Here is a 24,732-nt window from a genome sequence, read left to right as displayed (position 1 = left end):
GTGGAGGTGCCTTATTTAAATTCTGTTCTTTTGTCTGTTCTCAGAGTGCAATGAAAAATCAGAGTTGAGAAAATAAAAATTTTTTCACCTGAACTGTCATCAGAGAAAGCTTCAACAAAACTCCATCTTCTCATCGCATTTGATTGAGGAAATAAGGTTTTTTACGCCGGCCGCACGAATGAAAAAATATTGAAGAGATAGATTTGGTTTAAAACCCGAAATATCTGAAATTTTTAGGGTATTTCAAAGACGTAAGAAGCTAATTTGAACGAATTTTCTTGAAAGATTATTATTTCGGAGATATGAGCATGTTAAGCTCTTAAGCTATGGTACCTATAACTCAGAAAGCATGGCAGATAGAAAGTTCGTTTAAAAGACAATTTTATAGAATTTCGTCGAATTTTTGATTTTCGTCAAATTTTCGAATTTCGTTAAATTTACAATTTTCGTCAAATTTTCGAATTTCCTCAAATTTTTTAATTTCGCATCGCACTTGCCTGACACTATTCATTCATGCTATTCTTCATTTTTTAAATGCTGCTATTCATAGAGTGTCTAGCCCGTGGAATTTCGTCAAATTATTGATTTTCGTCAAATTTTCGATTTTCGTCAAATTTTTGGTTTTCGTCAAATGATCAAATTTCGTCAAATGAAAGCTTGAAGCTTTAGATAAAAGAAAGTTTTATCAGCAAAAATTTAACCCGACAAATGTTAGGAAGAAAACAAGGGGGTAATCACTAGTAAATCAGTAAATCAAGTAAATCACGGTAAATCACAAAAAATTTTGAAAAATTTTTGAACATTTTTTAATTGTCACTGGATTACATTTCGAAGTATCGTGGCCGTAAACATATAGGATAAAATTCATGAACTAATACAAATTGAAGTAAATAGATTCAAATTTAGTAGAAACTTCATTTTTGATTTACTTGATTTACTGTGATTTACCGTGATTTACTGAGCTAGTAAATCAGTGATTACCCCTCGGAAGAAAATTATAACAAAAAAATTTGCTTCAAAAGTGGCAGATGTTGAGGAAGGAAAATTTTTATATTTGTGAAATTTATTGGTTTAAAGAATGGAATTCAAACGGAAGAAAACCGATATCAGTTCTTTCGTAAGTGGATAACAGGACTTGCGCCACACTAGAACTGTAAGTGGTTTTAGGTGATCAAGCAATTTTTTACGTAAAATATTGTAACTTGGAGAAAGAAGAAAAGTTGGCTTAAGTACGTTCGTCAGTCCCTGAAAACATTTTTGGATTTTTTGTGTAATGGACATGCGTCACACCTGCTAGCACACTTAATCTATAAATCGGGAATTACTTCCTACCTGTTTATTACTTCGACAAGAAACACGATTGCAACCTTTCCGATTACGTTGCGAAACGGATCAAAACTACCAACAGAGATACCAAAATGGGAGCCGAGTTTATAGAATTTCCATATGGATATTGTCGATACAGAGATAGCTGCCACTGTGACACCGACATCTTCGAACATACATAAGTACGTTGACCTTATAAACTCCGACTGACTCTTGTCTCTATGCTCCATTCATTTATCGGAAACTTTTTTTTTTGCCTCAACACCGTCGTCGCTATCTTCCACACTATACAAATTTTGTCACATTGTGCATTTCTATCGTTATTGTATTTCGTATAAGTGAACGGGAGTGTGTTAAATGATGGCACACATCCATTCGTTCGAGTAACCCATAAAAATGCCATGATCCACTTATAGCTAATTGCATTACAATTCGAGTTACAAAATAATTTTGTGTTCAGGCGACCAGTACAATTCCAGAAACGAAATGAGATAGAACTTTCGAACAGTTCCATACACGCCAAAAAAAATTTGTGTTTAAATATTGTGTACGTCCACTGGCAGTGGCTGTTTTGTTATCGTCGCCTGTGCCTTTCGCAGTTTTCGTTTATCGATCATGCCGCCCAAGGAAGATGCTGAAACGGTTGCGTTACGGGAAGAATTGAACGGATTATTTGCCAAATTTAAGGTGACAATTTGAGTGCAGGGAATTCTCCGCATGACGTGAAATAAATCATAGCTCACAAATTTTCTGAGCAGGAAGAGCAAGGCAAAGTGGCCGATTGCACGATGGTGGAGAAATGTGGCGATTTAGGTGACATCCCGAAGATCCGGTTCGTCACGAAGAAGATACTCAAGGGACACATTAACAAAGTGAATTCGGTGCACTATGCCGGTGATTCGAGGTACTAGATTCTTAAGTTGTTTTTACTCAAGAGACCAAGCGACGTTGTTGACTGAGCGTCCACGTTCATATCAGTACTTTAGATGACACATAGAACTACCTTCGACGATTAAAATGAAAGCTAAAAAGTCAAATAACTCTAAAACTTCCATTCAACTCCGAAAATGCAATTCGATAACGAAAATTCCATTCAACTCCGAAAATTCCTTTGAACTCCGAATATTCCTTTAAACTCCGATAATTACATTCAAATCCGGAATTTCCAACCAACTCCGAAAATTGCTTTAAACTCCGAATATTCCTCTCAACTCTGAGAATTCCATTCAATTTCATTCAACTCCGAAAATTCCTTTAAAATTGAAGCTCGAAAGTCACAGAACTCCAAAACTTCCATTCAACTCCGAAAATGCCATTCGATTCCGAAAGTTCCATTCAACTCCGAACAACCTATTCAACTCCGAAAATACCACTAACAGTTGTTCTATGAGGGACTGTAGGCACGTCACGCCCTGTTTATCCATCATTTGTAATAATGAGTTTCACTCTTTTCCTGACTGGGTCGATATCTAATTCATTTCATTTGTAAAAGGCATTGTGTAAGCGGTTCATTAGACGGTAAGCTTATCATTTGGGACACATGGACCGGAAACAAAGTTCAGGTGAGCAACAACAATTTTTATTCATTTATTCTGACGTGTACGTGATCATTCCCGGGCTTCTGTAAACGTAACTCTGTTAAATCACTGGTCTCCGTTGCGTTGTTGCAATGCATACTACAGGAGTATTATAATCGTTTGTTCGTGCAACGACATCGCTTTAAAATTTACCGCGGAAATGTGATCGGTCCGGGCGCTCCAACGTTACCAATCTGCGGTACAAATTGTTGATTCACTGGGTAACCGCCTTGTTGCAACGCATTGATTGGAATGCCATTTTGTTGCACTCCGAATGGGACGGTTTGTGGTTGAAACACTTGCTGATTACCGATTGGAAAACCCGGATTGTTAGTAGGTTGAATTGGCTGCGTGGAACCGGTTTGAGTTAACTGTTGAATGTTAATCGGTACACCAGGTACATTAGGCGGATAGTTGAGCGGAACTTGACCTGGTTGTTGGACTACCGATTGGGGTAGTTGTTGAACATTTGTCGGTACACCAGGTTGATAATTGTATATAGGCTGACCGGGAAGATTAAATTGACTTCCTTGTTGATAAATGGGTGTCGGGTAATTGTTGAACTGAGCCTGATGGAAAATTGATTTTTTTTCGTCAAAAGATTGTTATGATTGGAGACAGACTACCCCAAGACCAGTTAATTTGTAACTAGCCTAGAAGTAGGCGATATAATTCATTGACTAACCTCACCGGAAGACAGGACAACAGCACTTAATGTAACTATTACGATCGACAGCTTCATAGCGAAATTTTTTTAATTTTTTTGGAAAAACAATTTTCGGTTCTTTTTTACGGGTTTTACTACGAAAGCAATACAAGACGATTGGTGTCGATTTTCCGAGTCTGGTTACTTTTATAATAATGTGTAGCCTTTTGTGACGCTCATCCAATTTTTCAGACTTGTTATTGTTGTCGATTATGAGTTACTATTGAAAAATGAATTAATTGTCTGAATTTCAAATTAATTTTTCTTTGTTATTTAATCGATTTTCGTAATTTTTGTTTTTCTGTGGTGTCATGTTAAATGGCTGTGGATATTTTTAGGTTTCAATGAAACAGTTTATCGAATAACATGTAAACATATCGAAGTTATTAATACATCTACGACTCATCTACATTAATATGTGCGACAGAGACGAGGCTGTCGGTTTTCACTTTTCAGAAATGGTTAGGCATCTGTTACAGACCGAGCCGACGACAATAACAAAAATAAGTGATGATCTACATTGACGTCGACATTAAAATGTGGTCTTTTATAATGAAATGAATGTTAAAATAAATGAAGTAATAGATCTTGTATTAAACACTAGAGGCAACACTTTGACCAACAGACGTAACAGATTTGAAGATTATGTAGAGAATGTCAAAAAGAGTGTCACCAATACCCTCTCTAGCAACCAAACTACATTTATTAAGGTGGTAAAAATGCAACGTAGCCTTTGCAGTTTACATGTAAAATCATGTCCGCACGTTAGCAAGCGGCTGTGACGCAAGTCCACTACCAAAAAAGTTTAAACGAAATTTTTGGGGAATCTAGGAATCCAGGAATCCATACGAGTTCAACGAGCTTTCACACGTTACTACAGCTTCAAAATTGGCCGAGATATTGAACTTCGAAATATTGATGTTTGGATGAAAATAAGCAAAAACTCAAATTTTCATATAATTCAAAACGCCTACGTTAGTTAGTTACTTAGTAAGTTACTATGGAAAAGTGGATCCAGCAACTCCTAAATGTTTCTATAGATAATCCTCAAATTTTAGTTATAGGCTAATAATGGCCTAAAAATAAGTATGGAATTTTCAAAAGTTGGAAAAAACCCATATCTTGGGAGCTGGAGCTCACCAAAGTCTCCATACAAATGCCATATAAAAGCCAAATTGTATGTGTGTGTGAGTTGTATATTTTGTTGCATGATAATGATGGTAAAGTGGTGAAAGGTGTGTGTTGTTTTGGGATGTGTTTCTTGTTGGAAATTCCTTGGATCATTAAATATAAACTTCTTCTAGGTTGGTTACTAAATTTTGGGATGACAGATGATTCCTCTGGCACTTCCATACTTCCATCTGATTTTTTGATGGATTTGGGTTTGTTTCGACGTGAGTGAGGTGTTCCAAGGTTGGTTCCTAAAGTTTTGGATGACAGATGATTCCTCTGGCACTTCCTAACTTCCGTTGGTTTTTTTGATGGATTTGGGCTATTTTTGACATGTGTGAGGTGTTCCAAGGTTGGTTCCTAAATTTTGGGATGACAGATGATTCCTCTGGCACTTCCTAACTTCCATCAGATTTTTTGATGGTTTTGGGTTATATTCGACATGAGTGAGGTGTTCCAAGGTTGGTTCCTAAATTTTGGGATTTCCTCTGGCGCTACCTAACTTCCATCAGATTTTTTGATGGATTTGGGCTATTTTCGACATGGCTGACATGTTCAAAGGTTGGCTCCTAAATTTTGGCATTCAGACTGATTTCTCTAGAATTTTTTAATTTCCATAAGGTTTTTTGTGAAATAAAATTTTACAAAAATAAATTTTGAGTCACAAGTGGCAAATGTTGTAGACGGAAGAAAATCGAATCATCTGCCACTTGTGACGCAAATTTATTTTTGTAAGGTTTTATTTCACAAATTTTTTGGGTAAATGTTTTGTTGATAAAACACCCTCAGCGATATCAGTCATTTTGTGAGTAAGATAAGGACTTGCGTCACATTCACCCTTTAAGGGTTTCTTGACTTACTGATTCGAAATTAGTCGATAGTGCATGATTCTACAAACAAAGGAATAAGATGATAAAATGATCACCAATGGAATTCGGTTAAATTTCCATACAAATTTTTGACCTATCAACCAAGGTAGATATATAGGCGAAGGTAATGCCATTATATAACAGAATCAGACGTGCTGTGGCTCGAAAGTTCGATGCAAACGCCACCTCTCGCTTTCAAACACAAATTGCTTATCATCGAGCTTATGTGCTAGACCGCGCGTCTGAATGGCATTACCTCTGCCCGTACCTTGGTATCACCCATCGAAACCAATTCTTTAATTTTCGTTTTTCTCTGTTTTTTTTTCTCTTTTAACACTCTATGCTTGCCGTTTCTAAAAGATTTAATATCAGATAATGTTCCGCACACATAGAAGTAAGCCTTTTGTTTGTCTAAGCCAATGAACGTCAACACAAGGTATGGTCGAATGTCAAACTTTGTATGTAGCGGAGGACATAGCGATTTCATATAAACAAACTCACCTCCCATGAGAGGTGAGAGGTGAGTTTTTTTATATGAAATCGCTATGTCCTCCGGTTTGTATGAACAGACCATGTCTGGTTTCTACTTTCATTGGTCTAAGCTGCTCTTGTTTAATGTTATTCAAAATGGCAACAGAAAGACATGTTAATAGAGGGAATAAACAAAAATGCTACAAATTATTGGAATGGGACGGTAGCAAAAGTACACTTAATCATTGTTCTCGTAAACTGGAAGAGTCTTAAAACCGTTACTTAATCTGATATTTCTAAGAAAAATCGTTAAAGACTTCCTTAGTAACCCATTACTGGTAAAAAATATTTCACAATTCGATGTCTCGGTCTACGGTTAGTAACGGTTTGTGAAATATGTTACCGTTTTATTAACTGAAATGCGCCTGGTCTTTGTCTAGACGAAAATATAACTTTCAAGAGCTTTAGAAGCTTACCATGCTAGTTTAGCGTCAAACCGAATTATTTTCGTCAACCATAACAATTATCTTTGACCAATCGACTCGACATAGATGGCGTTTCTAATCCCTTAGGTCTTATCGTCGATTAGATTAGTTGATTGTGAAAGAACCTTCCAAAATCGTACATAGAAAGCAACAACGAGTATTGGTCAACAATAGTAGATTACATGGGATGTCTCAGAAGTAAGTTATCCTGAATTAACGTACTTCAATTTACAGTCACCCACATCTAAAAGTACCGTCATAACTTCTATCATTTCTTCATAACGATTATGTGGGACAAATGAGAGAAATGAGAAAATATTATGGTACTTTTAGCGAGTGGGAAACGACAAGAGCGAATGGTGGGCCATTGGAGCGAATGAAGGGAAATAAGCGAATGACTGGAACGAACGAAGGTAAATTGTGAGCGAATGAAGGGAAATATGGTCGAACTGAGGGAAAATATGTTTTCAATTTACTTTGCTGTGATCGCACAATGTTTTCTTGTTGACATGGGATGGAGCGGCGGATTGAAAAAAAAAACTGTTTTTTTGGTTCAATACGCCGCCATATCCCATGTCAACAAGAAAACATTGGAGGGAAAATATGAGCGAACGACATACGAATGGTGGGACAGGATTTTCCGTTGTTGTTTACCCCTCGACTTTTAGACTTACAGACTTTAAGATGTCTGTAGTCACTGAGGCTTAGTGTCACAAAAATCCCTGAGGAAAATCAAATTTACGTGTAGCGATTCGAAAGTAACGATGACATTTCATATGGGCGGGTAATAACTATTTACATGCTTTTGTTTTCCCTAGGGGTCGAAAGTGGTTTATTACTCACCTAGGGAAAAAATTGATTTCAGAAGCATGCTTCGCCTCGGATCAAAAAATTCACACGAAAACTCTAACAGTAAATAACTATTACATGACAAGTGATAAAAATTTGAAAAGGATAGTTTTCGTGTGAGTTTTGTTGATCCGAGGCGAAGCCGAGGGACAACATCGGTAAAGGTTCCAAACGTTTCTGAATGAAATAATGAAATAATTGATGCTGCAAGATTTTGATGACATTTTTGGTACCATATTATCCAATTTTTATTTTGATTTTATTGACCTTTTACTAACACAACTCAATTGTTTCTTAAATGTTTTTTGTCATCCGGCCATTGAGGATATTGTTTAATCTGCAGGTACGACTGCATCAGTAGTTGATCCATCACCATTTTCTGTTGGTGCAGACTCAGGATCTCCATCGCTACCATTATCTTTCGGAGTAGTAGAATCACTCGTCGCATCATCGGTTTTTATTTCCTCCTCAACCGGCTTAGTTTCAACACCATCTCCGTTGTTTTCAGACACTTTAGTCCCTTCCACTTTAGTTGAGGATCCTGTCGTTTTATTGTCATCCGGCTTTTCACCGGACTTTGTGACTGCTTCTGCTTTAGGTTTCGATGTCACTTTTTTCACACTACCCTTATCAGCGCTGCCAGCTTTTTCTGTGCTCTTTTCTTTTTTCGTTGTACCCTTCGTCGCTGGCTGCTCAACTGTGTTACTAGCACTGCCAACAGAATCTGCAACAGTTTCCTTTGTCTCATCTTTGTCAATCACTCGCACCAGTCTGGTATTGTACGTGTAGGATAACGTAGTCCACAAACGACTCAAGTACGGAGGTTCTTGAAATCGATGGGCATAGGGATGTAAATCGTCGACATAAACGTCCGGTACGACATGAACTCTTGGTAAGTAGATGACTGGTGGGGGCTGATCGTAGGGATCATATGAATGGAAACGTCGTTGTGGTTGTGGGTAATCATCGTCGAATATTCGAACAACTTTCGGCAGTGGTATCTCGATAACCGCTGGCATATTGTAGTCGTCATTACGATGGTAACCGAACATACTACTCCAGGTGCGTTGTGCGGTAGCCAGGGAAACCTGATCATTGGAATTATTTATTTTTTTAGTATCTGGGAAGTGTACATTGTGGAAAGTGGTCCGGAAACCGGTGGCAATCGGAATTTCTATAACATAGCAGGGAGGTGCGGGAAAACAGGAAAAGTACTACCTTCAACACTCAAATTTTCACAACGACAACTTTTCCGTCGTTAACAATTATTTCATCTGGAAATTTACGGGTGTACTTTTCCTGGTTTCCCGCATCTCCGATTTCCAATTTTTTGTGTTCATCAACTATATGTGTGGTAAATCGGGAAATCCTTCTTCTCTCATGGATTCGCCTTCTTTTTTACCGTACACACATCTTGACGTATTTTTAAATCCAAATCAGAAACGACTATTCGTGACCACAAGACAATCTGCACAGGCCAAGAGCTCCAAAATAATTTACAGTATCATCTCACCGCAAGCAATAGGATTGCACATGTGTCCATGCAATGAATATTCATTTTGTCGTTCTATACACGGTGATGCCACCTCCGTCGTATGGTAACTCAATTTTTTTTTGTCTCTAAATTTTCTTATCAACTCAATCGATATTGGGAAATGACTAAACTCGACAAGTTAAAAAAAAAAACGTTCAATCCAAACAGTTCTCGCATCCACTTAAGTATGTCATTGTCGATTCACCAGTCGTTTTTAATAATATTCTGTGAAGTCAGTTCGAATAAATTTACGAAAAATTTTAAAGTTCGTCTAACATCATCCATCTGTGTGTTATCAGCATGTACATCAGTGACAAATGAAATTACTTCTTTGATGTTCAAATCCTATGTTATTGAGAATAGTATTGAAAAACAGAAAATGTTTGCTCTAAGTTGATTTTGTCACGTGTCTGGTCCGACATATGTTTCACGTTCACCCAATAGCAGAGAAATATGAAATAGATGTGATTGTACTATGTACTAAGCATAATGCTAGGCCAATATCAGTATTACTACCTAAGGAAAAATTGGATTTTTCTTTATTTTATGTCGAATCCCCTTTACAACTACCAATGGTACATCCAGGACCAAGATACTCCATGGCAAAAACAATTCTCTCACACATTCTGTATTGAATTTATGAATGTTTGAACAGTGACTGATAAATGCAAAGTAAAATTAATTTTCCACTTTTCTGACGTGTAACGGAAATGAATTGCACCTGACTAAATATTAAAATTGCAAATTGTTGCATCATAATTTGTGGGCGTAGTCTCGAAGTTAAATATTATTTTTTTGCTGTACACTAGAATAGAAAGCTGCTGGCGCTATTAGAAAAATAGCGTCGCTATCAGTGTAGCTTCTTGGCTACGTTTTAATAACGTTACAGTTTCGATCTATCAAAATACGTAAGGAAGCTTTAAATGTGAATTCTGACATTTCCACGTATTTTGGCTTACACAGCACTCCAAGTACTAAATTCTGCCATTTATATGTGTTTAGACTTCATCAGCACTACATTTACTAAATTCTGTTATTCCCATGTGTTTTGGCTTATCCTGCACTTCAAGTACTAAATTCTTCCATTTCCATGATTTTGGCTCCTTAGCGCTTCTTGTACTAAATTCTACTATTCCACGTATTTTTGGCTTACTCAGCATTCAAGTACTAAATTCTTTCATTTCCATGTATTTTGGCTTACTTAGTACTCCAAGTACTAAATTCTGCTATTTCCATGTATTTTTGTATAACTCAGTACTCCAAGTAATAAATTCTGCCATTTTCATGAATTTTGGCCTCCTCAGAACTTTAAGTACTAAATTCTACCATTTCCATCGATTTTGGCTTCCTCAGTAGTCCATGTACTAAATTCTACCATTTCCATGTATTTTGGCGTACTCATCACTACAAGTACTTAATTCTGACATTTCCACGTATTTTCCACTTACTCAGCACCCAAGTACTAAATTCTGTCATTTTCATGTTTTTGGCTTCCTCAGCACTACATGTACTAAATTCTGCCATTTCAATGTGTTTGGCTTCCTTCGCACTCCATGTACTAATTTCTGCCATTTCCATGTATTTTGGCTTACTCATAACTACAAGTACTTAATTCTGAAATATCCACGTATTTTTGGCTTACTCAGCACCCAAGTACTAAATTGTACCATTTCAATGTGTTTTGGATTACTCAGCACTACAATTGCTTAATTCTGACATTTCCACGCATTTTTTTGGCTTACTCAGCACTACAAGAACTTAATTCTGCTACCTCCATGTATTTTGGCTTTCTCAGCACTCTAAGTACTAAATTCTGCCATTTCCATATATTTTGGATTACTCAGCACTACAATTGCTTAATTCTGACATTTCCACGCATTTTTTTGGCTTACTCAGCACTACAAGAACTACTGCTACCTTCATGTATTTTGGCTTTCTCAGCACTCTAAGTACTAAATTGTGCCATTTCCATGTATTTTTGGCTAACTCCAGTACTCCAAGACTGTTTTTTACGGCTCGAATGGTGCCATGTCTTGACTTGTCGTGCCCTGAGTGGTTTAATGTATAGTGACTTAAATCCTTTGTCTTCTTATTGGCTTGATAGTGTAGTTTGAGTCGACTTTTGTGTCCTGAGGAAAGATGGAATGCAGCATATCTTGTTCTGTAGGGGGGAAAGCTATTATGAAGGAAGTTCCCTATCAAAGATATCATTTTATAAAGAATAAAGTGAAACTTGTACCAAGAAACTTCAGCTTTATTTTAAAATTGTGTGAAACGTTAAAACGTAGATTTGATCATGTCCGAAGCGATAGCGGAGGACTTGACGCAGTCTAACTTCTAAAAAAAGAACGAAGAAATTTTTTTGAGACGCGGCAACTATATATAGCCGAACATTTTAGTTTCTGCCCTTTGGACTTTATCACCACAAATCCTATTCTATCATATTCTCGCTTCAAATACGAGCAAAACGAGCTATCTCTCGACTATGTAGGTTTAAAATTGCCGGAGATACATCGTTTTGAAATTTGTCATTTTCATACAAAGTACACCAAATTGACTTTTTCCAAACAATCAAAATCCTTCAACTTACTCTGTATGTTTCTATCTATCTATCTGTCTATCTGTCTATCTGTCTATCTGTCTATCTGTCTATCTGTCTATCTGTCTATCTATCTATCGACGGTCGATCTCGGAAACTAGTCAGCCAATCTCCATGAAATTTTGCTGGAACCTCAGGGTGGGCATAAAAATGAAAATGTGATACGCCACTACCCCAGGAAAAACCAGAATTTTGTTTTATTGGTATCGAAGTGGTTTCTGAGTGTGGTTTTCGAGGGTCGGGAACGCGTTTTCAGCTGTAGCTCAGCTGTATTGAAACCTGCAGGGGCGTGTGACCCATCAAATGAAAGGTATTCGCCACACGAATCGAACAAAAAAATAAATAGAAAAATTGGTGCAGATTTGGTTGAGCTAGAGTGGTCAGAGTGACCAAATTTTGAGCTACTCGAGCGTAGGATGAAAGGACTAATATTTTTTGGCTTATGAGAGATAGAGATTTACTTTCTTCGGCAAAGTCTCAGAATTTTACGAGTAGAACTAGAGGTGTGCACCGCCGATTTTACGCCGGCGCGCCGCCGATTTTTTGCTAAATTTTCGGCGCGCCGCCGCCGAAAAATAATAGCTCACGCCGCCGCCGCCGCCGATTGTATTTTCGTCGCGCCGAAATTTTATACGTTTAGTGCTTTCAGAAATTTTAATGGGCGACAATAAATATAAACTTAAATTGAAAAATCTATACAAAAGTGTGTGCCTGAGTACATGTACAAGGTTTTAGCAAATGTTTATCGCTCTTAATTTATAAGTCAGGTTTCTATATGCTGCTATGTTTCTATATGCGTAGAAAGCATAGCCTATTTTAGGTAATTTCTTAAAGAATTTTCGGGAATTTTAGAGAATTTCGAGAATTTTCGGGAATTTCGAGAATTTTCGGGAATTTTAGAGAATTTTCGGGAATTTCGAGAATTTCATTGCAAGTAAAATATACCTTCGCTCAACAATTCGTTGATTTTAATTTCCGATTTAAGTATACTGATAACAATTCTAGAATAAGCAACTAAAAAAGATATCGACATTAGGAAGTGAAAAAAATTAAAATTGATTTTCGGACTTTGTTTCACAGTTTTCTTTGCCGGTGCTTCTTCGAAGACACCTTTAAACCACTCAGAGGCGTATTACCCTATGGGAAATTCGGTACCGTGCCCATTGCGCTGGAAAAAATATGCGCTGAGCTCGGTCACTGAATGGACAATTATTGTCTGAAGAGAAATTTTAATCTATCATAAAAACTATGTAGAGTTTGCGAATTAACTTTACATTGCCTAATCTCGTAAAAAATACGTACCAAATTTTTTAGTTTGATGAGTGCAAGAGTCCATGAGTTAAAATGGAAAATTTAAATTCGCGCGTCAGGGTATTAAAACCGAATATTTACAAAAAGAAATTGTTTTGATAGGAAACATGAATGGTGAAGTCTAAAATGAAACATTTAGAACTACAGACCTTACTTTGAGGGCTGAGCTGATCTTCATTTGTTTGCGCTATCCTATTACTTTCACTAACGTAAATCATGTAGAAAAAGAAAGCTGATCACTTGAAAATAATGCCACAGCGCAGCAAGAAGTGAAAAATAAAAAGCTCGAATATTGAATTAGAGGGATTCTTTTTAAAAACAGCCTACCGAAATCGGACGCATTTTCCAGTGGACTTTGAAAACGGTTTTGGCTTCTAGGGTCGAATACCTTTCTAGGCACATATAAAAAAGTCGACTGGAAAATGCGTCCGATTTCGGTAGGCTGTTTTTCAAAAGAATCCCTCTTAGCGTAAAAACCAATGCAGGATAAATCACCCAGGTACGGTCTAATGTCACCTCGGAGGAAATAACGATTTTCAAAACGGATTTTAACGCTTATTTTTATCTTGACAAAAATAATGAGTGCGTTCAGTATAAATCGACAGATTTTGAAGAATCTGCCATAACTAGTATGTACATTCATTGGTAAAAACTACGAACTGTGAACTAAAATTTTTACTTTTACCTCATACATGTCAGTTCTATTAAGGTTCTGAAATAACAGGTAAGACACCTCTGAGTTGATCACGAAGGCGGTGACACCAATATCGGAAAATCGAAAAATCTTAAAAATAGCTCTTTGTCCCTTGAAATATGTAAAGCCACACCACAGAGGTCGACTACCACACTTTGAAGAACAATAAAATCGAAACGCAGCGAGTTTCTAGTGTTTTAATAATTTTTAAGAATTTCGGGAATTTTCAAGAATTTTCGAGAATTTCAGAGAATTTTCGGGAATTTCTAGAATTTTCGAGAATTTCAAGAATTTTCGGGAATTTAATTCCTAAAATAGGCTATGGTAGAAAGGAGTTTTTTGTTTAAAAAAAATTGTTGAAACTTTGGGTTTTTCTTCTTACTTGCACTGTACGACGGTGATTTTGTTTCTGATGCTACGATAGGGTTATCTTCGAAGTAGCTTTCTATAACGTATCCTATTTCCATCAGTAGATGGCAAGTGTCTTATGCATATTTTTAAATACTTCTTCTTCTTCTTTTTCAGCCTGTTTCTATCCACTGCTGGATGTAGGCCTCTCCAACTTCTTTCCATTTCGTACGATCCATTGCCATTTGCTGCCAGTTTGTACCTGCAATATTCTTAATTCCGTTTGTCCATCTCTCTGCTGGTCTACCTATAGCTCGTCTTTTATATGGTCGCCATATAAATACTAGTCCAAAGGAAAAGTTGGCTGCTGTCTTGGGAAGGGTATCGATGGATACTACTGAGGATGGTCAGATCACGCTGGCCCGAGACCGCCATCGATACCCGAGGTCGAAACAGCATTTGTCTTTTCTGTATCCTCACTTAACGTGAACTCTTGGGTACGTTACTCTATTTTCTGTGCATATTAGAGGAAGAAGAAGGAGAAAAAAATTCAGTGAATCAGTCAAAACTACTGTAATTGTAAAGGGGCAAACTTAAGACCTTATGTGGAATTTGGGTGGAAAATGGCACAAATCATGTGTTTTAGGAATTTATAAAGTGGAAAATCTTTCCGGTTTCAAGTTTTTTCGTCAAAAAGACGAGACACGGGTATCTTTATTTTCAATTTTTAGCTGCTTTATTTAAAAAATTTGGGGAAAAAATCATTTTGGCGTAGTCTATGCACTTATTACTTATAAATTTAAGTTTATCTAAATCTCTTATTTGCGAAAACCTTCTACTACGATCTCACTCCTTCATCGAAGATGGACTAAAGGCAACGGGAACGGTTATTGCATAAATCGAAAGATAATAGTAGTGAGTTTGCGTAAATGACATAAATTATAAGTTGGAAATAAGAAGCCTGCAGAACATCTGGTATGAAGATGTGACTTAAAATTTCTAAATTATAATTTGACTTATAGCTTACATGTCATTTACGCAAACTCATTAATCATTCTAGGATTCATTAAATTAGATGTTTTCAAAATAATAGGTGATTGTACATTGTACACAATATAAAAGGTGAGATACGCCTCAGTTGATTCCCCTTGTATAAGTGGTTGATACTTCAGATTGCAAGATAGTAAGATTTCAGTGTTCGGAAAAATGATTGCGCACGCTTTTTCAAATGTTTTTGCATTATTTTCGAAAGTTTAGTTTTTTTGTAAATTTATCGGCGCGCCGATCGGCGCACCGCCGCCGACTATAAATTTCTTCCGGCGCGCCGCCGCCGATCCCTTACCAGTCGGCGCACCGCCGCCGACTATTTTAAGATCGGCGCACACCTCTAAGTAGAACACATTGGCATATGTGAAAAATTTCGAAAGTTGGAAATGGGTGGGTCAATTATGTTTTTAGAGGTATTTCTTGAATGGTGGCAGATAGAGAGTTACTTTCTTCGGCAAAGTCTCAGAGTTTTACGAGTAGAAAAGAAGGGCATTTGCGAAAAATGTCGAAAGTTGGAAATGGGTGGGTCAATTGGGGTTTTGGAGATATTTCTTGAATGGTGGCAGATAGAGAATTACTTTCTTCGTCAAATTTTCGAATTTCGTCAAATTTTCGATTTTCGTTAAATTTCGTCAAATTTTCGAATTTCGTCAAATTTTTTAATTTTCGTCAAATTTTCAAATTTCGTCAAATTTTCGATTTTCGTCAAATTTTCAAATTTCGTCAAATTTTCGAATTTCGTCAAATTTTCAAATTTCGTCAAATTTTCGAATTTCGTCAAATTTTCGAATTTCGTCAAATTTTCGAATTTCGTCAAATTTTCGAATTTCGTCAAATTTTCGAATTTCGTCAAATTTTCGAATTTCGTCAAATTTTCGAATTTCGCCAAATTTCGTCAAATTTTCGAATTTCGCCAAATTTCGTCAAATTTTCGAATTTCGTCAAATTTCGTCAAATTTTCGAATTTCGTCAAATTTCGTCAAATTTTTGAACTTCGTCAAATTTCGTCAAATTTCGTCAAATTTTTGAACTTCGTCAAATTTAGTCAAATTTTCGAATTTCGTCAAATTTTCGAATTTCGTCAAATTTTCGAATTTCGTCAAATTTCGACAAATTTTCGAATTTCGTCAAATTTCGACAAATTTTCGAATTTCGTCAAATTTTCGAATTTCGTCAAATTTCGTCAAATTTTCGAATTTCGTCAAATTTTCGATTTTCGTCAAATTTCGTCAAATTTTCGAATTTCGTCAAATTTCGTCAAATTTTTGAACTTCGTCAAATTTCGTCAAATTTTCGAATTTCGTCAAATTTCGTCAAATATTCAAATTTCGTCAAATTTTCGATTTTCTTCAAATTTTCGATTTTCGTTAAATTTTAAAATTCGTCAAATTTTCGAATTTCGTCAAATTTTCAGGGAATAGTCAACATAGCGGTCACTACACAGCTTACATTACAATTCGGAATCAATGACACCTTCTCAATGATACAAACTTAACGACAAAACGTTGGCCACGTTTGGCTAAAAATGTAAAATCTAAAAGCGGCGTCTTACAACTAATATTGGTATCCTATGGATATAGATCGTAAGTGCGCTAGGTTAGAATGGTCCGGAGCACTGAGTATGAGTATACTAGATGCGGCACTGCACATTACGCATTTTATGCAAAGATTACTGTGTAGAGGTAGACTTTACTATTGCGAATTTTGACAACATGCACATACTTGAAACATTTCAAATCAAAGATGTGCAAAATTAGCGTAACAAAAAGACTTTTGAAATTTTTGCATATCCTAAAGTGTATAAAAATGTGGAGCCTTGATTATCAACACTATTTTTGTTCACAATTATGGACCATTTCATCATTGGTACGTATTAGCGTGTTACTAAAACAACTTTATGCAACTCAGCATCACAATGTTATCAGCTGAGTTCTTTCGAAGTTTGACACTAAGTCAATGTGCCGTTCTGAAATAATTTAGCCGCCGCCGATCCCTTACCAGTCGGCGCACCGCCGCCGACTATTTTAAAACCGGCACACACCTCTAATTTTCGTCAACTTCCGACTTAACTTCTAAAACGACTGATATCCCGGCAAAAACTCTTTCAGAGCAAAGTTGGACGCAGTCTACAGTCTATATGTGTGATAACTTCTAAAACAAGTGATATCGCTAGAGGTGACGCTGTCAGCGTCGTTACGCAAAATTAAATTTCACAGCCAATTAATTGAAATTAGCTGATCTAGTTTTCCAAACCATTCGCCAATTTTTTTTTTCAGAAAAAATTTTAACCAACAGAATTTTGACTGAAAAATTTTCAACAAAAAATTCTGCGTCGCAAAGTGGCAGATGCTCACGGACAAACCTACGAGAACATTTAATCTGCCACATGCGACGCAGAATTTTTTGTTGAAAATTTTTCAGTCAAAATTCTGTTGGTTAAAATTTTTTCTGAAAAAAAAAATTGGCGAATGGTTTGGAAAACTAGATCAGCTAATTTCAATTAATTGGCTGTGAAATTTAATTTTGCGTAACGACGCTGACAGCGTCACCTCTAGCGATATCACTTGTTTTAGAAGTTATCACACATATAGACTGTAGACTGCGTCCAACTTTGCTCTGAAAGAGTTTTTGCCGGGATTCCTCTTATAACAGGATGGAGTCTGCTGCAGAAGAACGTGTTCTATGATATTTTAGAGAGTCTTTGCCGTTCCAAAATTTAAAATGTTTCATTGTTTCACGATAAATATTTTTCAATTTATTTAGATATTTACTGAAGTGAACAGATACACTACCAAGCGTGTACAGACTTGGCAATATTTTTACTTAGCTGGAGCATCAGCAGCTGGGGCATCAGCAGCTGGAGCATCAGCCGCTGGAGCGTCAGCGGCTGGAGCATCACCAGCAGGAGCGTCACTAGCTGGAGCTTCGGTTTCAGTTGCGTCACCTTCACCTTCGGCTTTGCTTCCAGCTTTGGATTCGGATTTGGATTTAGATTTTTTGGATCCGGACTTGGATTTTGTGGCTCGTTCACCCTTAACAAGTTTAAACCATGGCGAGTTTTTGAAAATCAACTCAAATCCAGGGAAAAGGTCATAAATGAAAACAGCTTTTCCGGAATCAGCAACGCCAGTTGAACTAGATCCTGTTGCACCAGTTGCACCGGAATCAGTTGCGCCAGTTGCGCCGGAATCAGTAGCACCAGTTGAACCAGCATCAGTAGCGCCATCAGTTGCACCAGCGTCAGTTGAGCCGGTAGCGTCGGTTGATGAACCATCGGTAGCTAAAAAAAAAATTTTAAAAGAAATTGGAAATTGGTTCAATACATTTGTGAAGAAATAGATATACCTGTGGCAGCGTCTGCAGGTGATCCAGCTATTTGAACAGGAAGTACCGGCAATTTAATTTTGAATCCTGGTGGAAGCTTTACCAGAGGTGGCGCTGGGAGTCTGATTGTTATCTGGCTGTCAACCTTTGAAAATGTTTTTTGTTAGTCATTATCGTTCCATTGATGTTCTGCACATGGACCGAAAACCCATTACAATCGATAATGCGCCCTCTGAACTTGTGTAATATTGTTATATGTAAGATGAGAAACTTACACGAAGGAAAATCTAGTGAGTGACATCGGTATAGCATTTACAGATAGTATGACAATATTACACAAGATTTAATCGGGGGACTTTAAGTGACTGAAACACAAGTAAGGTTTCCATTCGATTTACTTACTTGACAAACCACTACCAACAATGCTAAAGCGACTAGTACTTTCATTTTATCAAATGGTCGATTCGGCTTCAATACTTGAATTGACTTGAGTGTCTCGCCGATTCACGGCTTAAATAGACCGATTTGGTAAATAAGTGTTCCTTTTTAATTTCACTTAAGCAAATAATGTGGAATGGTAATTCTCGTTTCTATTTTTCTTATTTTCAAATTAAATTTAAATTTAAATTCATTTAAAATTGACGTCACAACGCAGGGAGACTCATGCGGTCCCAGACGTTAGGCTTTTCTTTCATTGACTGATGTGTATTTAACTGGAGATGTGGATATGCAAAGCGAGTTTATTTTTCAGAACTGTACGCATTACAAGAAGCTGCGGTACTTTTAGACGTAACCTCACTTAAGTTTCGTTAAATGTTTCGTTCATTCATTATTTTGGAGAATTTTATTTCAAAAATTATTTTTAAAAAATCAGAATTTTTCAAAAATATTCCCGAATTTTTCGAAATTTTCTTCGAATTTTTTGGAATTTTCCCCGAATTTTTCGAAATATTGTCCGAATTTTTCGGAATATTCTCCGAATTTTTCGGAATTTTCTTGCATAAGTTCTGGGTGTCGATTCTCGTATTTTCGTAACTCGACAGTTGCGTGTATAAAATCCCATAAGAACTGTCAAGTTACGAACGCTCGGCGTATATGAGTGTATAAAAATCTCTTTGTCCGCACTTCACTTCACAAACAATTTACATTTGAATTCTTAGCTTTCTATTTATTTCAGCCATGAAATTAATACGAAGGGAAGTTCGTTCACAAAAAATTAGACGATGACATTAGTAATTTTAAGGACGAAATGTATTAGAATTATACAAAATTCTATTACATTTTAGCAGTAAGTTTCCAAACGGCATTGAAATGTGGACAAATATGTCACATTTAGAGCAGTTATTACAATTCACGCCGAAAATGTGCCTAAAGTTTAAATTTCAAGTGAACGAGTCGATTAAAAAGTGAACCGAAAAATAAATTTCGACGATTCCTTTTCAGAGAAATGATGGGTTGGTACGCATGTGGCGAGATAGAAGGAACATTGGAATGACAGTTGGCTTCTATGGGAGAGATTGTGGGAGAATTTGTATGTAACTCTCTCACATTCTCTCCCATACAAGCCAACTGTTATTTCAATGATCCTTCCATCTCGCCACAGGCGACCTATCCAACCAACCTATCATTTCTCTGTTACTTTTTTGAAAATGAAAATGCGTTAGAAAGACTTGGGTGAGAAAGTTTTTGAATTTCGACCGCAGTTATGGCGTTAGCTGAATTTTGTTTAATTGAAGTTTATGGTGAGATTGTGTTTGTATGTGACGACAAGTTAACTCTGAAAACGACTGTTTCGTGAAGTTTTACCCTGGAAACTACAACAGCGCCATATTAAGGAATTTTGTTGATAAGTGGTAAAAACGTCAACAAGATGTACATGCCCGCTACTCATAGTGTGTTTTACTTCGTTATAACAGTAACGCAAGTGTTTTGGTAATATATTGTTGATCCACAGATCAACTGCACTAACTTGACACTATAGAGTGTGTTACTTTAGATGTACGCTATTGTTTTAGTGTCAAGTTAGTAGAGTTGATCTGTGGGACACAATAAATTTTCAACCCACTTGTGTTAGTATTATAACGAAGTAAAACACTATAACAAAGCGTACCACAGCTAAAACTGTGCTAAATGTCCGAAGTAAAGCACTCTAGGCTGGAAAACGTTTTTAACTTCCGGAAGCATGTAAAATAGTTCAAAATGTCAGAAACGTCACACGGACCAATATGCATGACTTTCAGGTTATGTATACATTAAACTATGTGAAAGATGACATTCCTATCTGCTATTTGAAGATCTACTCGGGAAAAATGATTTTTTGTTTCATGCCTTCGGCTCGAGCTATGAACTTCACACCAGTCGGAAAAAAAGTTCCCCTTTCGATGCATAACTTCACTATCGAAATTGCTCGACGAGTAAATCAGTAAACTGATAAGGACGCTGAAATGTTTTCTGCACAAAATTTGCAGTTGTAACCTTGGACCAGAGTACACTAATTGAATTTTTTTTTGCGAATATTTAGAATTCAAATTTGGAATTTTGTTGTTATTTTGCGAAATCAAGAGCGAAAAATACGTCGAAGAATATCATAAATTCAAAACAAACAAAAATTATTCGTACAAAACACCTTGCCCGAATCAAACGCAATCTGCAAAACAAAAAGCCCAAATTAAATAAGATTAAAACAATTGGATCGTCATGCATTTCGTGTCACATGATACGAGACGTGGCATCGCAAAATCGTCTGCAAAATGAGCCTTATCACATCAATGTAATGGGCATTATGTTTGCAATACAGTCACACTGTCATTCGTGTGTTTTTCGAGCAACTTTCTTCTGTAACTGTTTTCGACAGGTGTTTTTGTACACTCGCCTTCGGCTCGGAAATACACTTGTCACACGAATTTTTTACCTCATCTCATGTAACGATCTAATTTCGCAGCAACCCTCGGAAATGATGCATTACCTAATGACATCATTTGCATAATAATTGATGTTCGAACAAGCTTAAGCGGATCACAGATATTACGGATCCCGACTTTCAGGTGAATTCATTTTTGTCATGGTGGCATCGCCATATTTTATTGCGTCTAATGTGGTTGCACCTGCTAAGTATGTATGGAATCGAATTCACCTCACCACTAGCTGAAACTTGGCACAATCGAATTCAATATGCGTGCAATCAACGCACTATAAACAGGCACGAGGGCAAATTTGAAACCCGGCGCTGTAGTCAGATTTTTTCTTATAAATTCGGTTTTTTATGTTGGTATAATATCACTGAGGGGACCAAAATAATAGGTTTGTTCCAAGGTCATTTCGAAATGTCAAATTTCATCCACATAAGGCATGTTAACCTCAACTTTTAGTTTGACGAAAATTTTAACGAAAAATTTACAAAGAAATTGGTTGACGTTTTGGTTATGTCGAGAGTTATGTTCATCTCGGTGGATGAAATCGTCGGCGTTCGTGTTGTCAAAGTTCGGCCTTACAGTTATTTGGAACAAACCTATAGGCTTTTTGACTGTTCATTTGCCTGTTCTTGCAACATAACGAAACTAAATTCACCTGAAAGTGGGGCGATATTTTGTAAACTTACCACTCGTCGAAATGTCCAAAACAAAGACGTAATCTACTATTCAAATTAATCAGATTTTTCTTTAAGATAATAAGCGGAAGCATCAATGTCGGAAACCATTTGTTTATCCAAGATATTGGAAATTTAGGCAAAAATATTTTTTGTCTAAAATAATTCCATTTTGCGTAACAATTGCGTACAAAAAATGTTTGCAGTTGTGACCTTGGGTATAAAAGCTGAAAGCAGTATCTACGTCTTATTTCTGTTAATTGTATTTTCCATTGCCAATTTTAGTTTTGGTCGAAAAATGTTCGTTTCATTAGTGAAGATGTAAGGATATGCTCATAGCTCTGAAGACAAGCGTCGAAATCTCATATGACTCATTTGACACGGCTATTCACCTGCTATCGATAACGACGACAAAAATAATGACAAACTTTGGGGTAGAATGATCCTTTATACAGGAACATGCATGTTCAAACAGTTGAAGTACAAGATTTGAAATCAACAGATTAAAAATCCTTTGATCGATTGAAGTAATAGACCCGATAAAAATACTGGTGATATGCTTGCCGTCTGTAACAGGTTAAGAGCAATGGACTCTTCGCAAATGTGTAGCCTACATTTAGGCGGAAAAATATTCGTTTTTTGATGATTTCTCTGAACCAAAATCTTTGTTTGAAAAAGGAAAACCAGCTTTTAAGCACGTGAAAAGGTGTTACTTTTGAAGAAAAAATTGGTTCGTTGGTGATACCGTAACCCAGTTGGAGAAACCGATGCGGATGACATAAATTTACACAATCTGCAAAGGTTTATCCGAGTGGGTTAAGGTATGACTAACAAACCAATTTGTCCTTTAAAAGTAACACATTTTTGCATGCAGAAAAATCATCGAAAGACGAAAATTTTCCCGCCTAAATGTAGGCTACAAATGTGCAAAGGTTCCATTGCTCTTAACTGAAGCTTTACTTTCGCAGTGTTTTTACCTCAAGAATATAACAGATGACTAGCCGTTTCTGTAAGGATAAGTCATGGACGCATCCATTCTTGGAGATGTCCTTCACATTTATTGTGTTTTATGGTTACTGACCAATATACACAACATGAAGGTACACAAAAGATGTAAGGTGACCTAAGCCTAAGATCCTTCGGTGTAGCACTAATGTATGTTGGAATATTTAAACGTAGCGAATATTCTATTGAAAGGATCGACGAGGTCGATCGGCGAATTCGTCTTAAACGCACTCACATTTTATGTCAAAATAATATGGAAATGAGTGCGTTTAAGTACGAAAATCAAATTTTTATGTCCTCCGGGCGGACAATAGACCATACCTGTTTTACACTTTCATTGCTGCACTAAACCCTCACAAAACTTCGGTTCTGTGTGTGTTTACGGACTCGCATCAACTTCAGTGGTTTATGTACTTCGTACTGCCGGAAGTACTCAAATTCAATCTGAGTGTGAAGTGTGAACATAATATGAGTGTGAGTAAGGAACCGATAATCATTCAAGAATTTCTGGCGCAACGGGTCTATTTTACCGTTTTGAGTGCATAAAATCCCCGTAGTGAGCAATCCTTATCCATACAGAGTAAACAGATATCCTTCCAACTTCTTAACAGGTTATACCATTACGATCATCATGGGTAATGAGTGTGGCCTTCGCTCCATCGGGGAATTTTGTTGGTAAGCTTTTGTGTCTTCTGACCGCGAAAGGGAAATTTATAATATTTTTTGGCACATAAGCCTGCGGTGGTATGGACAACATGTGCACCGTATATGACGTAAATAATCGAGACGCAACGGGTGCGGCTAAAATTGTAAGAGAACTAGCTGGCTACGAGGGTTTTCTCAGTTCGTGTCGATTCTTAGACGATTCGCACATATTGACCGGATCGGGTGATATGAAAATGTAAATTTTTTTTTCGTGTCGATAACGGATGGTCAAGCTAACGCCCACCCATACACTCCCGATTTCATTTTGCAGATGCATCTGGGATTTGGAAAGTGGCAAAAAGACAACCGAATTCGATGCGCATTGTGGTGATGTTGTTACCATATCGTTAGCGCCAGATGGCAACACTTATTTGACCGGTTCAGTGGATAAGACGTGTAAACTCTGGGACGTTAGGGAAACATCTCCGCGGCAAGTATTCGTTGGCCACTCAGCAGATGTTAATAGCGTTTGTGTACGTTCTTATGGAACCACAAACTGTTCGGTCTTCTCCTGAAAACTATATTTTCAGTATCATCCCAGCGGTCAAGGTTTCGCCACAGCATCGGAGGATAAATCGGCCCGACTATTCGACATTCGGTCGGATCAACAAATCGCTTCATATGCGCCACCGAATGCTAATTCTGGATTTACGTCTTGTGGTAAGGATGTTCAATCGTATCAGACTCGATTTTTCTCTCACTTTACCGTTTCATTGCAAAGCTTTATCGCTGAGTGGGCGGTACATACTGTGCGGATCCGATGACAATGATATTCATGCTTGGGATACATTAAAAACGACATACAATGGTAAGATAAACCGTTTCGGTTTAACACAGACAGTAACTTATGTTCGGGCTTTGCAGGATCGTTGCACGGCCATGAAAATCGTGTCACATCAATTTGTATGGCTCCGAATGGAACGGCATTGGCTTCGTGCAGTTGGGATAATTTTGTTCGTGTCTGGGGTTAGTGGTCCCATCTGTTTAAAATCGATCGTTTAGTTATCGATGGACATGCCATTCGGTGTCATACAAGAAATTTAGAAAATATCAATTCGCTCGGTAAATTTGTCGGTCGATTCAGAAGAGACAAGAGAAACTTGCAAATAAAAGATTTTGAAACAAA

The 24,732-nt window shown here is 37.0% G+C and overlaps 4 protein-coding genes and 1 long non-coding RNA gene across 6 annotated transcripts in view; 1 reads left to right on the top strand and 4 right to left on the bottom strand.

The window, feature by feature from the left end:
* LOC119075863 overlaps positions 1-7,640 on the bottom strand; it is a 29,993-nt gene extending 22,353 nt beyond the window's left edge. The window contains exons 1-2 of the long non-coding RNA XR_005087487.1: positions 7,627-7,640; positions 4,578-4,579 (exon numbers count right to left, since the gene is read on the bottom strand). This is a non-coding gene — a long non-coding RNA (uncharacterized LOC119075863). The remainder of the gene's footprint in view (positions 1-4,577; positions 4,580-7,626) is intronic.
* Positions 1,803-24,732, top strand: LOC119075858 (guanine nucleotide-binding protein subunit beta-2). The gene is made up of 9 exons (XM_037182415.1): positions 1,803-2,013; positions 2,085-2,230; positions 2,819-2,888; positions 23,513-23,576; positions 23,637-23,802; positions 23,878-24,079; positions 24,137-24,266; positions 24,328-24,414; positions 24,471-24,732. The coding sequence occupies exons 1-9, from the start codon at positions 1,942-1,944 to the stop codon at positions 24,575-24,577; spliced, it is 1,044 nt and encodes a 347-aa protein (XP_037038310.1). The 5' UTR covers positions 1,803-1,941; the 3' UTR covers positions 24,578-24,732.
* Positions 2,892-3,713, bottom strand: LOC119075862 (calcium-binding protein P-like). Its single transcript, XM_037182421.1, has 2 exons — positions 3,589-3,713; positions 2,892-3,472 (listed from the first exon to the last, which is right to left on the bottom strand). Exons 1-2 carry the CDS (start codon positions 3,643-3,645, stop codon positions 3,053-3,055), a joined length of 477 nt encoding a protein of 158 aa, XP_037038316.1. The 5' UTR covers positions 3,646-3,713; the 3' UTR covers positions 2,892-3,052.
* On the bottom strand, positions 7,709-9,157 carry LOC119075859. Of its 2 annotated transcripts, XM_037182417.1 has the most exons (3): positions 8,967-9,157; positions 7,882-8,541; positions 7,709-7,845 (listed from the first exon to the last, which is right to left on the bottom strand). In XM_037182417.1, the coding sequence occupies exons 1-3, from the start codon at positions 9,009-9,011 to the stop codon at positions 7,786-7,788; spliced, it is 765 nt and encodes a 254-aa protein (XP_037038312.1). In that variant the 5' UTR covers positions 9,012-9,157; the 3' UTR covers positions 7,709-7,785. The 2 variants fall into 2 exon arrangements, with proteins under 2 accessions (XP_037038312.1, XP_037038311.1); XM_037182416.1 differs by having other exon boundaries at positions 7,755-8,541; positions 8,967-9,155.
* On the bottom strand, positions 17,716-18,852 carry LOC119075860 (protein rtoA-like). The gene is made up of 3 exons (XM_037182418.1): positions 18,713-18,852; positions 18,332-18,455; positions 17,716-18,266 (listed from the first exon to the last, which is right to left on the bottom strand). Exons 1-3 carry the CDS (start codon positions 18,755-18,757, stop codon positions 17,806-17,808), a joined length of 630 nt encoding a protein of 209 aa, XP_037038313.1. The 5' UTR covers positions 18,758-18,852; the 3' UTR covers positions 17,716-17,805.

The sequence above is a fragment of the Bradysia coprophila genome, unplaced genomic scaffold (assembly GCF_014529535.1).
Source record: "Bradysia coprophila strain Holo2 unplaced genomic scaffold, BU_Bcop_v1 contig_232, whole genome shotgun sequence".
Lineage (NCBI taxonomy): Eukaryota > Metazoa > Arthropoda > Insecta > Diptera > Sciaridae > Bradysia > Bradysia coprophila.
Note: the sequence above shows the minus strand (reverse complement) of the source record. Positions and strands in the feature narration are given on the sequence as shown.